Below are 15,502 nucleotides of genomic sequence, written 5' to 3'. Positions count from 1 at the left end.
CAGCCCAGCCGTGATGGCTTGTGTCCATAGGGGAACGCCTTCACTTCGACACCTGCTATTAGCCATCATCAGCCCAGCAAGCTCTATTTTGATCGTTTATATGTCTGCAATCTTTAGCCAAGCAGGGAAGGAACCAGTGCATGTTCCTCTGAAATGGCAACAGGAGAGGAAACTCGTGGAGAGAAAAATAAAGGTATGTCCACTTTTCAACAGCTGACAGATTTTACAGCTCAGACATATGGAAATTTAGCAAAGCTGGTCTCTGCTGCCATTTTAATTAAATATAAATAGAGAAGAAGGATGCTGCTGGGGTTAAGGCCATTGGCTAAGGCACAAGAGATCAAGAGTGAGTCACTAGCAACTGCCACAGCCTGACACTGGGCAAATCAACCTCTGTGTCCCAGATTTACAAAATAGCTTGTGTATTTAGACTTCATGTTCCTTTGGGCAGAGATTGGCTTTTATTACATTTTTCCCAGCATCCAGTACTCTGAGGCCCTGATCTCAATGAGGTCATCTGGTTATTATCATAATACAAACAATCCCATCTACGTCTCTGCTCTCTGGCCTAGATCTTACCCAAAAAAGCTGTGTGTAAAAAGGAACTGAGAAAAAATACCTAGATCAAGCACAAAACATTTTCCTTTCAGATCAAAATCTTAAGCTAAATATCATAGCTATTTCTGTTATTTTAGAACCAAATTGCTTATCACTAATTAAGGCATAATGGGAAAATTGGACCTGAAGCAACTCCCTTTATTGTCCAACTCCCAGGCATTCATGGCAAAATCAAAAAAGCACTAAGGTGATCAGAAGTTCCATACAATTGAGTTCCACCACTGCCATTTAAAACAAAAAAATGGGGCAGAGAGTACAGTTGCAGTGCATACTTTGTCGTATCTGATAACTTGTTTTGGAGATGGTTGTTAAAACATGCTTTGGCAGAAGGTACAAGGATCCCTATTTGCCCAGTCTTCCACCAGGAGAATGATGTAGGATGGTCTGCACTTCTGCTAGTCTCATCTTACTGGGATGTGTAGGTGGGTGTGATGCCTGCAGTATGCATAGGCATTCTCACGCGAGCTTTAATCTAGAATCTAGCCTGCGCAGGCTGCAATGACACATCCAGTTGCAGTGTACGCAGATGTTGGATACAAAAGTCGTCTAATTTGAGTCAGGAGATCTGGGTTCTGTTAGTGACTCTGCTATATATTTCCTGTATTGCTCTAGGCAAGGCATTCAGGGCCTGATCCAGCCTCCATTTAATTCCACAGCAATCTTTTCTCTGACAGCACTGTGAGCTGGATTAGACTTCTAGCCTATCACTTTCCCAAGCTCTCCATATTCCTCAATGGTACACAATAGTACCTGTTCACTCCATAGGTGTCTGATATGGCTTAAACCATTTGCCTCTAAAGTGATTTGCTACTTGGGCATAGCATGAATATGCAATTGAATTAAATTCTTGATTCAGCAAAAGCCTCAAACCTCTAATAAGCTTCAATCAAGTAAACACATACCGGACAATTTTAGGTTCTCTGTCATTAGCTGTCAATATGTAGTCGTAAACAAGCAAGAAGGTAAATAACTTCAGTGGAACTACCTAGGACCCTAACATTAAGCATATGACAAAGTACCTTGCTCAAGGCTGTATTAGCCATCGTTAGCCATACACATGCGCTTAAAATTAAGCATCTGCTTAAGTGTATTGCTCAATTAATCCCTAAAAGCGTAATACTCATACACATTCCAGCATAGCATACACAAACATTTGAGCCTAGAAGATACTAAAAATAATCTACATTTGATTATATAAAATGTCACAAATTATTACTTTTATCTTCCTAATATACCTAAAGTAACACAGAAAAGTTAAGGTTGTGTAGCCCATGATAATTTCCAGGAATCTTGCCTACCCTATAACCCTTTATTTTACATAACATTGAATTCACAATACGGATGTGTATTTTGAAGTAATTGTGTTGGTGGTCCCTTCATGCTTTCTGAACATCTAACAGTTAGCTAAGCAAACACACGTGACTGATTAAAAGAAGAAAGGGAACTATTTTTACAGGGACCATTAAACTTTAACTGCCATCTGGCAGGGAATGATTAGAGAAGATCAAAATTAAGGCAGTCAACACAAATACTGTGTGGATACCTCAGGGAATTAATGCGGATAGAAGATGGTGGACTTGTGGCTATGTTAAGAGACAGAGAGAGAAGGAAGTGGTGAACACATCCTTTATGACTGCTACCCTAATGGCCACATTCATAGCAACAGGAGTAGAGAAAGAAGAAATGAAGAACACCTGGGAATAATCAGACACTTGCTGTCATAAAAAAGAAAGTTAAAGCATTATACAAGAGCCACACCATTCTTGTTCCCCAACAAGTCAGGAAGGAAATTTTTATTGTGGAGGTGTGTTGAAGTTGGCAGGTAGTTAATATTCAAATTAGCCTGCTATCTTTACACAGGCATTTTAAATAGGGTCTGTAATAAATCTTTTAATTGAATGACCTTACGGAACACGGACCTGTGGTTGATCTAACTGAACACTGGATGTCACTATTTATACACACTATTAGTCATTTTAGAGGCATTAAAAACACAATCTAGCTATGGCTTTTTCAAATTAGCTAGCGTATGTATCTTTAATTATTGGTGTTCTTGAGATAGCCGTTTCAATGATCCAAAGCTTCCAAGCTGCCTAAACAAACACAGGTCACCTTTTACAACTACTCCACTGCCTGCCCTGGCTATGCTGCTGTTTGGTGCTCCCTGATAAGAGTACCACAGCTGACTTCATGTTTTATGGGAAAGATTTGAGGTTTGGATAAAGAGATAATGGATTGGCTGCTGACTGCAACATCTCGCAGCTGAGACTCTTACCAGGCAGCCAGATCTTATAACTCTGCTGCTGTGACTGGTAAGGAAAAATCAAAATACAGCTCACTCAAAACCGCAACAGCCCCCACATGAGGCAGCTTCTGGTCTGACTGCACTGGAGTAGAACCTTCTTTTCACCCCCTCAAGAGCTATTGGGTTGGAAAACCCCTGGTCCCTCAAGCATCTGCCCTGAGGTTTTCCATTCCATGGCACTAATAACATACAGTTCTTCTGCCACTCTGCTCCCACTCCCTGAGGGACAAGTAATTTCCAAGGAACACAATTATTATGAGGAAGTACTTTTAGGAGCCAGGGGAAGGGAAAAAATGTACAGAAAAATGTACAGAATGTACAGAAATGTACACATTACTACTCTGAAATATACAGTCAGTACAAATGTTTGGTAATTTTAGACCTTGATTCTCAAAAGAATTTTCCAATCTATTCACGTGTCTACTTGTCACTCTGCATCCTTGAAAATGCTAGGACCTTTAAAAATTTGACTCTTCTTCACATTCTTAAATTCAATATTCTTTCAGGGACATGTGAAATATAATTAAAAACAGCCTTAGGTGCTTTGCTAGCAAAGAAAACAACTGAAAATATCTCTCATGATTTGCAAAAACACATTTCTGTTAGGACATGTGAGCGTGGTCTTTCCTAGTGCTATTCTGCAAGCATGCTACTATAAAAAACAGTACGGGTGTTGAGGAGTTTGCGTTTTTTGGTGTCTTCTCCAGAGATCCTGGCTGGACGGTGAAATATCTAAAAGCCAGTAATTGTGACTGCAAATGTATGACTGGAAATTATCTGCCCTGAATCTTATTTTATTCCAAATATACTTTTTGGAGAAATATTCTGGGCAAAATACTCTTTTGCTTAATTACAAAATTATACTTTAAACCTGAGCATAGTTGGCTATCCAGGTGAGGCTCATGAACAGGTTTTGCTCTTTCCTAAGCCATTTCTAGCCTCATATAGTACAGAGTAATTCTGCTAACACAAGCAAGCTGTTCAGTGGGGCAAAACAGGAGTCAAGTGAAGCTATAATATATTAATATGATACTTATGCTATATATACAATATATTATTATAATATTTATGTATCTTATATAGAGCATTATATAGAATATTAAGTTTAATAAGCAGTATTAATTTTGCTGTACATATACACCACTTTACAACTGGGTGGGGGCAGAATATGCCTTATACACAAATCTGTTCAGAATCTGGAAAGAAAAAAAGCTGTGGTGCAAGAAGGCAATGCTCTATCATTCTCTCCTCAGAATATACCATAGACACAAAGCACTCAAGGGCCACCTGAAAAAGCAGCGCTGCTCTGGTAAACTTCTGCAGCTTGTTGCCCCAGCTTTGATGCAGAAACCTGTTAAGACTGCTCAGAGCATAAAACAGCCTATGGCTCTCTCCTGTTAACAAGGTGCAGAGCATTCATTCTCCACATGCAAAATTCCAATCACTGAGCCAAACTGAAAGAGAAATACAGTAGACATTTGTTGATTTTTTTATAATGCCCACAAGCCTCTACAGATGTGATCCCATGTAATGAAGCATGTGGCCTTAAGCTGGAATTATTTGCAAACAGCAGGATCTCCTGGCAAAAGAGATGGCACTTGCTGTGTTATGAAAGCTGTCCCTCTAAAACCATGTTTGGTTAGCACCTATGCCCTGTTGAAATTGGCATAGATGATTCCGAGTGGGAACAACGCCAGCACGACAGATGGGAGTGAATGCAGGCATGCCAGAGAACCAGTATGTTCATCAAGTCTGAATATTAGGGACAGAGTCCTTTCCAAGAATTTAGAAACAGCAGGCTGTCCAGAGTTTCTGTACTTTAGGTATGGAATATAAGAATATACGATCTCTTTTGTAACTATGAGCAAAATTAATTATAGTAATTTAAAAACAGCTCATCTGAGCCACGCAAAGCATGACAGTAGTCAGCTGAATTAGAACAACTTTTTTTCCAGATTCAGACTGGCACCAGGTCCTAGAGGGCAGAAGCTGTGCACCAGAGTCAAAATGATTCCACAGGCTTTCTGCAAAGTGGTTCAGACTGAAGAGCTTTCGGACGATAATGAATATTCTTCATTTATATAGCGCCTTTCAGGCAGTGATCCCAAAGCAATTTGCAAGCATATGAGAATTTAAACTCATAGTTGGAAGGTATGTCTTTTACAATTAAGCAAATGAATCTTGCATGTATTAATGGGCTATAGTCCCATCTCCCCTCCCACCAGGGATTATAAACTGGAACTATGCTCTCTGCAGAGAGGGTGGAGGAAGAAGAAATCCTTTTGCCACAATCCTGGCAGATACATGTGTACTCTGCTTTTGCTCTTTACATGGCACAAATAGCCATAACAGATCAGTTATCCAAAACACTAATTTAATCTCCAAATAGGAATTAGTTATTCCTATGGTTTTTGAGCACCGGACAGCTACCTTTCCTATTTCTCTTTTCAGATTGTGAACAGTCAAAATACATTGCCCAAAAAGACTTGCCTAGGATCATTTGCATGATTTGGAGAAACAGGAAGACCAAAAAAATCTAACTAAACTAGCTTAGGTACTATTGTTTAAAAACTAGGAATCTGGTATTGCAATTCCCCCTGCACAAAAAGCCTGTACTTTCAGAAGCGCCCGCTAACAAAACATCCCTCCATTTTGTGTTTCTCCAACTTCAACAATGAAAATGTATGGATACTTTTGGAAACACTGGCTCTAATATGGCCAAAGTCTTGTCTGTCTTTGGTGTTCTCTGGATCTGTGTTTTATCAGAAATTGTGTGTCATATGAAAGGTGGTGTACCTGGGTTGCTGATGTGTTCTGGTGTGAACTTAGAGCTGAACTTTCTGTTAAAAAGGGGTTTAATACTATTGGTAGGAATAAAAAGCATTGCTGAATTTATTTTCATTTAATCCAGTGATACTCTGTAAACTAGAAATCTATGTGTGTGTTATCCAGGCAACTGACTGACCATTTCAGGTATCAGCTGTTTTTTGCACCATGGCAAAGAGGAAGCCTGAACCAGCCTTGGGAAATACATGAGTCATCTGAGTTCAGACACCTTAGTTAAGGGAATTCTAAAGTAATACTGAAGAGGTACTTTCATTCCAAAGGTTCTGAATTTTCTGTGTATTTGTAATAATCACTTTGCTCAAACATCAGTGAATTGTTTTGTTACTGCTTTTCCTCAAAAATCCATTTCCAGAAAATACTGAGTATAAACATAACAATGATTTTTAGATACATGAAAGCTCACCCTGAAGGTAGTGATCCTGACACACACGGTGTAACAGATGTGGAGCATAAAGTGACACTATTCACGAACCTAACATTTCTTTTTGCTTTGAGTCATATTGCAAATACAAATATATATTACATTAAAATATGGAATCAGAATTTTTGAGACAAAGTATAATTTTTGCTGACATATAAAAATTTAAAAACTTCAAAATTTTTTTAAAAAATACAGAATCATCTTCCACCTTGTAACATGCTGGGTTTTACAAAAGCATGGTTGTATTTTTACATATTTACACTGTTGTACAGCATCCTGAAGCTAACCAGCAGAACCTGAATGCTGGACAATAGGGCTTGTTATCCAGAGTGAGAGCAGCTCTACCAGTCTTTTCTGGCAAGGCTGCCTCGCAGCCGCAATCTCACCTTCCATCAGAATCCAGTAGCTAGGATGAAGATGAGAACACCTCTTTTCCATGCTGAATTTCTACTGTAGCAGAATGGTTTTCCTCTTGACAACATGCCCTTTAGATGTATAATGGCTAGGGTAGTAGTAGACCCTATGTATACAATCATTCTGCCATTTAAAGCAGATCTTACAGACCCAAAAATGACATGATAAGGATTATCATGATTTTCAATTCAAGTTGCATCAATAGCCTCAATAGCATTAGCATACTTTCAGAATCTTGTTAAGTATGAACATGGTATGATGTTTGTGGTTAATGTCATCCATTTCCAGGACTCAAGTGTTAAAATAATCAATGGACTGTCGAGCAGAATGCTCTACAGCCTAAATTAGCCCTACTTTGTTAATTGCCTTCAGCTCTCTACTAAAAGGAGCTGTTGAGACTAAAAGAAAACTAATTTTAGCAAAAAACAGCTTGAGTAAGTACTCTGGGGGACAAAGATCACTCAAGAAACAGATTCTCCCTTTTCCCTGTAAAGGAGAAGTTTACAATGATGAGAAAAAACTTTTATCATCTGCTTTTCTATAAAGCATCACTTCCAATCCAACCAACTCAGCAATTAAAACTCCTAACATTACTTATGTCAACATTTGCCAACTACTAATAATCAATAAGGCAAACAGGTATTAAGAGTGTGTTACTGAGAGAATTTCTACTTAAAGCAGAGCCAGCTAATAATGGTTTCACTCTTTGTTCCCGGAGCTAAATTGGTTTAAATAATCCGAAGCGTATTAATTCTGCTCTATATACCTTCTTTCCACAAGCCATTGCTCCAGTTGTCTGAGAGGACCTGTGCAGTTCTGAATGGGAAGATTCAACCACACATTTGTGAATGGAAGAGGCAGGAGTGCAAGAAACTCTCTGGACTGAAACATGGCCCAGGCTGTGAAAAACACTGAAAAACCCTGACTTTATAAATCAATATCAATCAATGCCCTGCAAAGTACATCATAAATCTGGAAGTTCTAGAGAGCTAACCCTGAGGTAATAAAACCACTTTACGTTTTAAAACATTTCACAAACATTAGGACAATCTCAGGAGGCCTTTGATCCGATTTCATCCTTTGGGGCTCTTCCAACAATTAAGGGTTATTGGAATATATTGGTTTTCCAGACATATCTCCTCTTCAAAAACAGACTTTAAAAAAAAAGACTAGTGTGAGTGTGTGACATGCTTTGAGGTAATAATCCTCTGCTGGGAGATAAAATTTAACCTGAAGGAATAGGTTTCGATCTAGAACAACTTTTTATTTAGGCTTTGGACAATGGGATTTCTCCTGACTAGCCAAGATTTCTCCTTCAGCAAATACAGAACAGACATCAATCTTTTATAAGTTATTAATAATAAATGTTGAATTTTGACAGACCCTTTGGTGCAAAGCACTCTGGACATATTTATTCAACATTCTACAGGATTTTACTTGTTCAATTGAACCAATCTGCAATTGCCAAAATTCAACTGTACCTGGAGGCAAACCAACCCATATCCACCAGGCAGACACGCCAGCTTACAGTACTGTGCCCAGCCTCCTTGTTATCTGATTTCTGGATGGAAAACTGAACAGGTATAAGGGCTCGCTAAATCTTTTTAAGAAGTCACCGGAAAAACGCCATTTGTATGCAATGTCTGTTCTGCTGATACTCATGTGTTGTGACAATTGGAGTCCGATATGTGTAGATACCAATTCATTTCAGGGTTGCAAAGTGAAACTGCATGTCACTGTAGGACTGATCCATTACATGGTTTACCTAGGAAATGAGCTGCTTGGCAGTCAAAATGAAATAGACTGTTGCTTTTCTAAAAATAAGGACAAAATGACTGGGAGAATCTTTATGGTTTCAGGGGAAGTCTTCAGAAGGCTCGGGAAATCTGGCATGATCTTTCTCTTTCCTTTCTGGGAAAGGAGAAGGCCACGCTAGTGAACCACAGCTAGTGGGTACTTGCTGTTCTTACTGCCCTGACAGAAACTTGGCTTGGCAGCATGGAGCTGTGGGAGAGAAGTGGAGCAGCTCTCTAGGCATCATGTACGGCTCAAACAGCTCCACTGTACCTTCTTTGCCAGAGGCAAAATGGGGAGGAAACCTCCTCTGGCAGCCTTAGCTACTGCCCGCATGCATAACTGGTCCTGTCTGGGAGAAACAGTTTGAAAACTGGGTATCTATTGTAAGAGATTTTGGGAGTTTAAGATAAAATTCCCAGTAGAATAGACTTTCAGAGATGTGGTGAGCAATTAGAAATCACACTGCCCTTCAATGCACTGATGTACTTTCTTGGGGACCTAGCAGCAGGTCAACCAGATAGGGAACAGTGTGAGATTAACAGAAGTCTTTTTTTATGAAGATCTCCTTGAGTTAAACTGAACGTGGTCCCCAGAGATCAGTAACTGCTCTTCTAACTCCTCCTGAAAGCAACAGCTGCATTGCATGTAAAATATAATATCAGCTGTTATGCCTTAAAAGCAACAACAAACAAGTGTTTAATGGTGGTTTTGACGTTGTTCAAACAGCTTGTGAATGCATTTTTTTTGCAAAACATTGCAGGGTGGGAATCATGACAGAATAGTGCACTTTCTTTGTGAAAGAAAAGGTTTCCATCTAACACTTTTTTGAATCCATGTGACTTTGCGCTGTGCATATACAGGAGTGTAACATCCACTTTCTTCTCCATTCAGGAGAGCTGTGGGAAGATGCGTTTCATGCCTGGAAGTCCACACCACTAGGCTCCCAAGAAGAAAACAGGTTTCTAACCGCTGTGCTTCCTTCCACGAACAAGCGAAATTCTTTGTTGCACATGGCCTGCTCGTTGCTACACTTAAGGGCAGTACGTGACTTCACAAATGGTGTGCTTTGTATGTTAGTGTACAGCAACATGTAACATTTAAGTCATTCCACCAGTACAGCATCCACATTTGCTTTATGGTTTTATTCATGGTGCTGGAAGTATTTGTTACCACAATAGCATGTAGCTTGAGAATTTTTTTCAAGTGAAAAGTTCTGCCTAACCATTAAAGGTTTTTGCCATTGATACTTATTTCTTACTTAGCATTTGTCTATGGAAGAACCACTCGACATGCACTGCAGATCTGCCCGTTCACCTCAGTTCCCAAACAATGGGTGTAAGATGTGAAAAGGAAAAAAAGAAAATAAAACAAACAAAAAAAGCAACCTGTAACTTCTTTTGCTGGCCTTCATAGACTCTCTTCTTGCTGCTCTATTAGTAAGAAGGACCCCAGAACCAAGCCAAGCTTGCTGTTGGATTTGAGGCAGGGAGCAGAAAGCTGGGAAATTCAAACTGTACCGTTGTTTCTCACCTTAGGACCTATAACTGTGTACAACTCCACTGTACCTAAGGATCAGAAGACATTGCATTGTAGGTTATAAAAGCAACGTTATTGTTAACATTAGCATGCAGCTGTTGAAAGTGCCTATTGATCATGTTTGTTGGTGGGTGCTCAAGTTGCTGACATGGAGTATGTCTCAGCTGTATGGCACCTGCGGTTTAATCAGTGACAGCAACATCAATAGTCCATGTAAGTTTGCAGGAGGCCAGCAGCTAACTCCTAAGAGACTGCGCTATGTTCCCATCCCTAAAGATAATGTACATAACCTCCTACTCGTCCCATCAGAGACAGTTTGTAGCACACAGACTATTTTAGAATTTAAACTTATTTTTATGGCACAGATTATACCAAATACAAATTTTGCAACAACTTAAAATATGTGTCCCAGTCTTTTACCAAAACGTGGATTTTTCTGCATTTTTCCTAGTTGGCACCAATAGTACTAACAGTGGTAAATGACCATTAAAATAATGATCCGCCGTATCAAGTGAAAAACATCAAAGAACATGTAGGTGATTAAAGCGGGAATCTCGGGAACACATGCTCAGTTCAGTAATGATAATCTTATTTTGATTAAGCTTGACTAAAAAGGATTTTTTCATTACTTGGGCGTGAACCTGCTCATCACGCAGAAGTGACCAATTAAGTAGTAGTAGGGACTTTTTGAACAATTCATGGCTTCTCGGACGCGCCCCCTTTTTCTGTCTGTGAATCTTGCCCTGGTGGGACCCGAGGCGTTGGGGCGAAGTTTCTACGTTTCTGCCGTTTGTGAACGTCCCGCACCCTGCCAGAGCAGCAGCTGCAGGGAGGCACTAACGTCCCGGCACACCGGGGTTCGCTCCGCCTTGCTTCACCAGCCTGGGGAGGCCTCCCCGCGCCGGCTACTCCCCGCCAATTACGCGCTCCGGTGGCGTCACGCCTCCTTCCCCTCAGCGGAACACGCCGCAGCTCTTTAAATCAACCCCCGTAAGAGGCTTTCTCCACACCGCGAACGGCGGCCCTGCCGGGGCGAAGCGACCTCACCCACCCCGCTCCCCTCCGCAGGCCCTCAGGGTGCCAGCCCGCGCCGCCCCCAAACGCGGGGTTACGGCGGCAGCGAGGCCGCCGGGCGGGGTCTCCTGCGTGGTGCGCAGCTCTGGCTGAGGGCCGTAAGGGTCACATCAGCGGTCCTAACTGCCAGGCCAGCGGCCGCTCTCCCGGCGAGCGCCACAGCGCGCCACCGCAGCCTCATCCCCTCCGCCTACAGCGCTCGCCCCGCCCCGCCCCGCGACTACGGTCCCGCGGCGACACGGGCGCAGCCGACGCGACGCGGGGCGGGGCGGGGCGGGGCGCCGCCCCGCGCGCTGTGCGCCGCCCGCCGCTGCCAATAGAGTCGGTACAAAGTGACCTTGGCGCCGTGTGCCGCCCCCTTCCGCCGAGCTGCATCCGGGCGCTCGCCGCCGGCTCGCCCGCGCCTGCGCAGAGACGTGCCAGCCTGTCGGCTCTGAGGTGCGGCAGCCGGAGAGGGTGAGTGGCGGCGCCGCGCCATCCGCCCGCATCGCCGTCCGCCGCCGCGGCCCCCTCACCCTCTCCCTCTCTCCGCAGAGACACCGGATTGTGGCCCCCGGGACGCCGCCCGCTAAGATGTTCGCCTGCGCCAAGCTCGTCACCTCGCCCTCCCTGGTGAGTGGGGGCGCCCGGGCCCGCGGGGGGTGCCCGGGCCTCCTCGCCGGCCGCGTCCCGGGCTGCAGCGGGGCCGGCGGCAGTCCCGGGGCGCCCGGGGCTCGGGCGGGCCTCTGAGCCCCGCGGCAGGCTTCTAGGACGAGCCCGTACCGAGGGCTGTCCGCCCGAGTGGGAAGGGGAGGGGGGGGAGGCGAGCTGCGGCAGGACGGGGTTCTCCTTCCCGCCTCCCTGGCGTGGGCCAGGGCCCTTTGCCAAGGTGAGGGGCCTTCCCACACGAGCAGTGAAGGGGGAGGGCAGCGCAGCGAAAAGCGGATGGGCCTGGTGCGCTCAGCTCCTTGCTGTAGGTCAAACTCCAGCCTGTTGCTTGTTCCATGCAAGGCCGGGTTTTTTTGCCCTTGTAGAGACAAGGGACTGTCCTACTTCAAAATGTTCTCTCTAGGCCGCAGAACGTTTCGTTTTGCATGGTGCAGGCATAGGTTTCCCCTGCAGGAAGAGCTTTGTGCAAGAGCCGATATGACCTTATACTGTTGGAAGCCCAAGGACACATGCAGGCCGCTTGTGAAAGAGGATTCATTCATTTATGCCTTGCTAGATTTAAAAGTCTGGGTTATGTCTGTGCATTTAACAACTTTGGAATTAATTTTTATGGGGTTTATTTTTTCGTTTCAAAATGTACATCACTGCCTGCTGGTCTATCTGGCTTTTTTGTTGCTGTTTTGCTACATTTTCTGTCAGTATAATGCATGTGCAGGTTCATTGAATGATGTAGCTATTTGCAATAATGTCTCCCGAAAATGGTGCTATCAAATTGCATGGCAGTGTTTGCATCAGTATTATTGTATATACAGCTATACAAGGATTGCTGTCTTTCAAGTAAGACAAATGGCTTAGTAGATAATAGCCTTATAATCTTACAGACTATTGCATGGGAGCAGCTGTGATCAAATGTTTCTTTTATTTATAGCTTTTTTCCTCCTCTTGCAGATCCGTGCTGGATCAAGAGTCTTGTACAGACCAATTTCGGCATCTGTGTTGTCTAGGCCAGAGGTCAAGAATGGAGAGGTACCTTATAAACAAAATTCTGTATCTTCCTAAATTACCTGGTGAGCCTAAACGTCCTCAACCTAGAGTTCACTTGTACTAACTCAAGTATCTATCGTGTGAAACTTGCTTTAAGTCAAACACCTAATAATACTTGTTGCTGTCTTGCTGTTTCCCCTGAGAAGTCTTTCCCATTTAAAGTTGATTGCTTTCAGGTGGAACAGGTAACATTCTGAAGTTTTTAACTCTTGGTTATAGTCTCATCACTTGGAAGAGGAACTAGACATTGGATCTAACACAAGTTTTAAAAATACAGAATAACACTATCAAAGTTGTCATAGAAAATGGTCTGTGTCTGAATATAATGCTTTTTCATGTTTTGTTTTCTTAGGGCAACTCAACACTTAATGGGGCCCAAAATACTGTCTCCCGACTAGCACTTAGAGAATTCCAGACTAGTGCTATCAGCAGGGACATTGACACTGCTGCCAAATTTATTGGTGCTGGTGCTGCCACAGTAGGTGTGGCTGGTTCTGGTGCTGGTATTGGAACAGTCTTCGGTAGTCTAATCATTGGTTATGCCAGGTAATCAATCTCTCTCTTACAAAAATCTTGAATTGCATGCAGATGTATCTTGAGACAACACACCCAGATAAGCTAAGTTGTAGTAAGGATGATGGCACTGTAATAAGTTCTGTTAATAATTGCTATTAATCATAAACATGGCTAAATAGAATAATTTGAAACTGTAGTATATTCATCAGGGTGGCTGTATTGTTAAATGCAGACCTTTGTACAGTCTACCTGGCGAAAAGATGTGAAAGGAATGAGTTCATCAGACTTGGTCAGCGTTTCAGTCATTGAAGTCCAATGTTTCAGCATTCAGTTCCAGAACTGAATTTAAAAATCTAGCCTGGATCTTTTCCAATGTGAGAGGGGAGGAGAAGTCCTAAAGAGAAAGTGTGTGAAAACTGGTGTCGATTTTATAGTAGGGATGAGCTTCTCCCAGAGAAGTTTACAATGTCCCTGTAGTAGCAATGGTTCACATGGTATCATGGAAGAGTGGAACTGATACAGGCATAAAAAAACTTTACTGAAGGTTTCATGTTCTTCATCCCTCTTTCAACCAGTTAAGACTTAGTTACGTCTTTTTTAAAGATTTTTAAGCCCTGTTGAAGACAAGGAAGCTCACTTTCCACTTGAAGAAACATATGTGTTTTCGGTACAAAACTAATGTCTCCTTTTTTGAATTTAACATGAACATGCCAATAAGAGACTGTAGAACATTACTTCATAGTGTTATGTTGAAGGTTGTTTTTCTCTCCCACACATCTTCTTGGAGGGATAATTCATTGCGTTTTTGCAATGAGATGCTGTGTATTTCTTTTTTTGCTCTAGGTGGTCTCTGTTCCTGTATTTGTCCGAGAGCTACTTAAAATGTTATACACAAACTTCTCTAACATTAGAATCACAGAATCACAGAATCACTACGGTTGGAAAAGACCTGTAAGATCATCAAGTCCAACCTGAAAAAACAAAAAACAAAAAAAAAAAAAAAACCAAAAAACAAACCACAAACAACCCACGCAAGCCAACCACCACACAACAACAACAAAGCACAACACACCAAAAACCAACCCACCCAACACCACACAGCACCATGTCCATCAAGCTACATCCCACAATGCCACATCCACACGCAAACTATATTGCAAGGATGTGAAATAAATTTTATAAAGCATAGTGTTGATAGTTCCTGCATGGGAGAATGTAGAGAATTCAAATTCAAAAGCACCTATGAATGTAGTCACAAAAACTGCTCATTTGGAAAAGCCATATACAATCTTCATAACCTGAATCTAGTTTTAATTGCCAAGTCATGTGTCTTCAGTGAAATCCATACTAAAAATTACTTCTGCTTGGATTTATTGGCATTTTCTGTTATGGAATCTGTGGTAAGGAAGTATGAGGTTCTGAATCTGTCAGATGCGTTAAACTGTATGAAAAACATCTTAATTGTGAAGATAAAAAGGTCTTACACCTTCGTTTTCTTTTAGAAATCCTTCTCTGAAGCAGCAGCTGTTCTCATATGCTATCCTGGGATTCGCCCTGTCTGAAGCTATGGGTCTCTTCTGTCTGATGGTTGCTTTCTTGATCCTATTTGCCATGTGAAAGGAGATCTGCCTGTAATACTGGCATTGGAATGTAACTGTGCATTTTATGGGACTCCCAAAATGTTGGTGTCATGGAAATTGATGCTATTTCCAAAGTCATTTCATTAAAGATAACAACTTTAACTGTCAACCTGTTGCCTGCATTTATTATCCTGCTCACTAGGATATCTGGAAGACAGCATCTTGTCATTCAGTCACCATGCATTCCTCATGATAATGTCATATCATACAGGACCCTTCAAACAATGACTTAAAGTCAAACATTTTATTTATTAATATATATAGGATTGTCACTTGTTTGTTAAAATTAATGTGGCATATCTTTGAAAGATAAAAGGATACATGGATTAAATGTGAAAGGCTATATTGCTGGCCTTGTTCCTTCACTCATTTCAAAATTAGCCAGAGCTGTTTCTGTGTACAGTTCGTTCTTTTTCACAGGCTAGTTGGCACATAAGGTGTTCTGTCACCTCTTGATAGAAGGAGCTAAGCGCAAATCCATGAACAGTGATAGGAAAGTTCTCTTTGCATCAGTTTTCAGTTACACTATAAATTTTGATCACCATGGTAAAAATTTTCCACTTGATTCTGAGCAGTGTCCCAGTTGAACTAAACTACCTACCACTTTAGATTGGTCCAAGGCATTTAATTGCAGCACATTGA

The 15,502-nt window shown here is 42.0% G+C and overlaps 1 protein-coding gene across 1 annotated transcript; it reads left to right on the top strand.

The window, feature by feature from the left end:
- The first annotated feature begins 11,411 nt into the window (after positions 1-11,411).
- Positions 11,412-14,969, top strand: ATP5MC3 (ATP synthase membrane subunit c locus 3). Its single transcript, XM_059820414.1, has 5 exons — positions 11,412-11,468; positions 11,547-11,624; positions 12,609-12,686; positions 13,057-13,250; positions 14,723-14,969. The coding sequence occupies exons 2-5, from the start codon at positions 11,586-11,588 to the stop codon at positions 14,835-14,837; spliced, it is 426 nt and encodes a 141-aa protein (XP_059676397.1). The 5' UTR covers positions 11,412-11,468; positions 11,547-11,585; the 3' UTR covers positions 14,838-14,969.
- The last annotated feature ends 533 nt before the right edge of the window (positions 14,970-15,502 follow it).

This window comes from Gavia stellata, chromosome 8 (genome assembly GCF_030936135.1).
Source record: "Gavia stellata isolate bGavSte3 chromosome 8, bGavSte3.hap2, whole genome shotgun sequence".
NCBI lineage: Eukaryota > Metazoa > Chordata > Aves > Gaviiformes > Gaviidae > Gavia > Gavia stellata.
Note: the sequence above shows the minus strand (reverse complement) of the source record. Positions and strands in the feature narration are given on the sequence as shown.

What these genes read in the sequence shown, in the direction of transcription:
- ATP5MC3 (XM_059820414.1), top strand. Translation starts at nt 11,586, where the DNA reads ATGTTCGCCTGCGCCAAGCTCGTCACCTCGCCCTCCCTG. An exon ending in TCGTCACCTCGCCCTCCCTG is followed by an intron (nt 11,625 to 12,608) that starts GTGAGTGGGGGC and finishes CTCCTCTTGCAG; the next exon opens with ATCCGTGCTGGATCAAGAGT. An exon ending in CAGAGGTCAAGAATGGAGAG is followed by an intron (nt 12,687 to 13,056) that starts GTACCTTATAAA and finishes TTGTTTTCTTAG; the next exon opens with GGCAACTCAACACTTAATGG.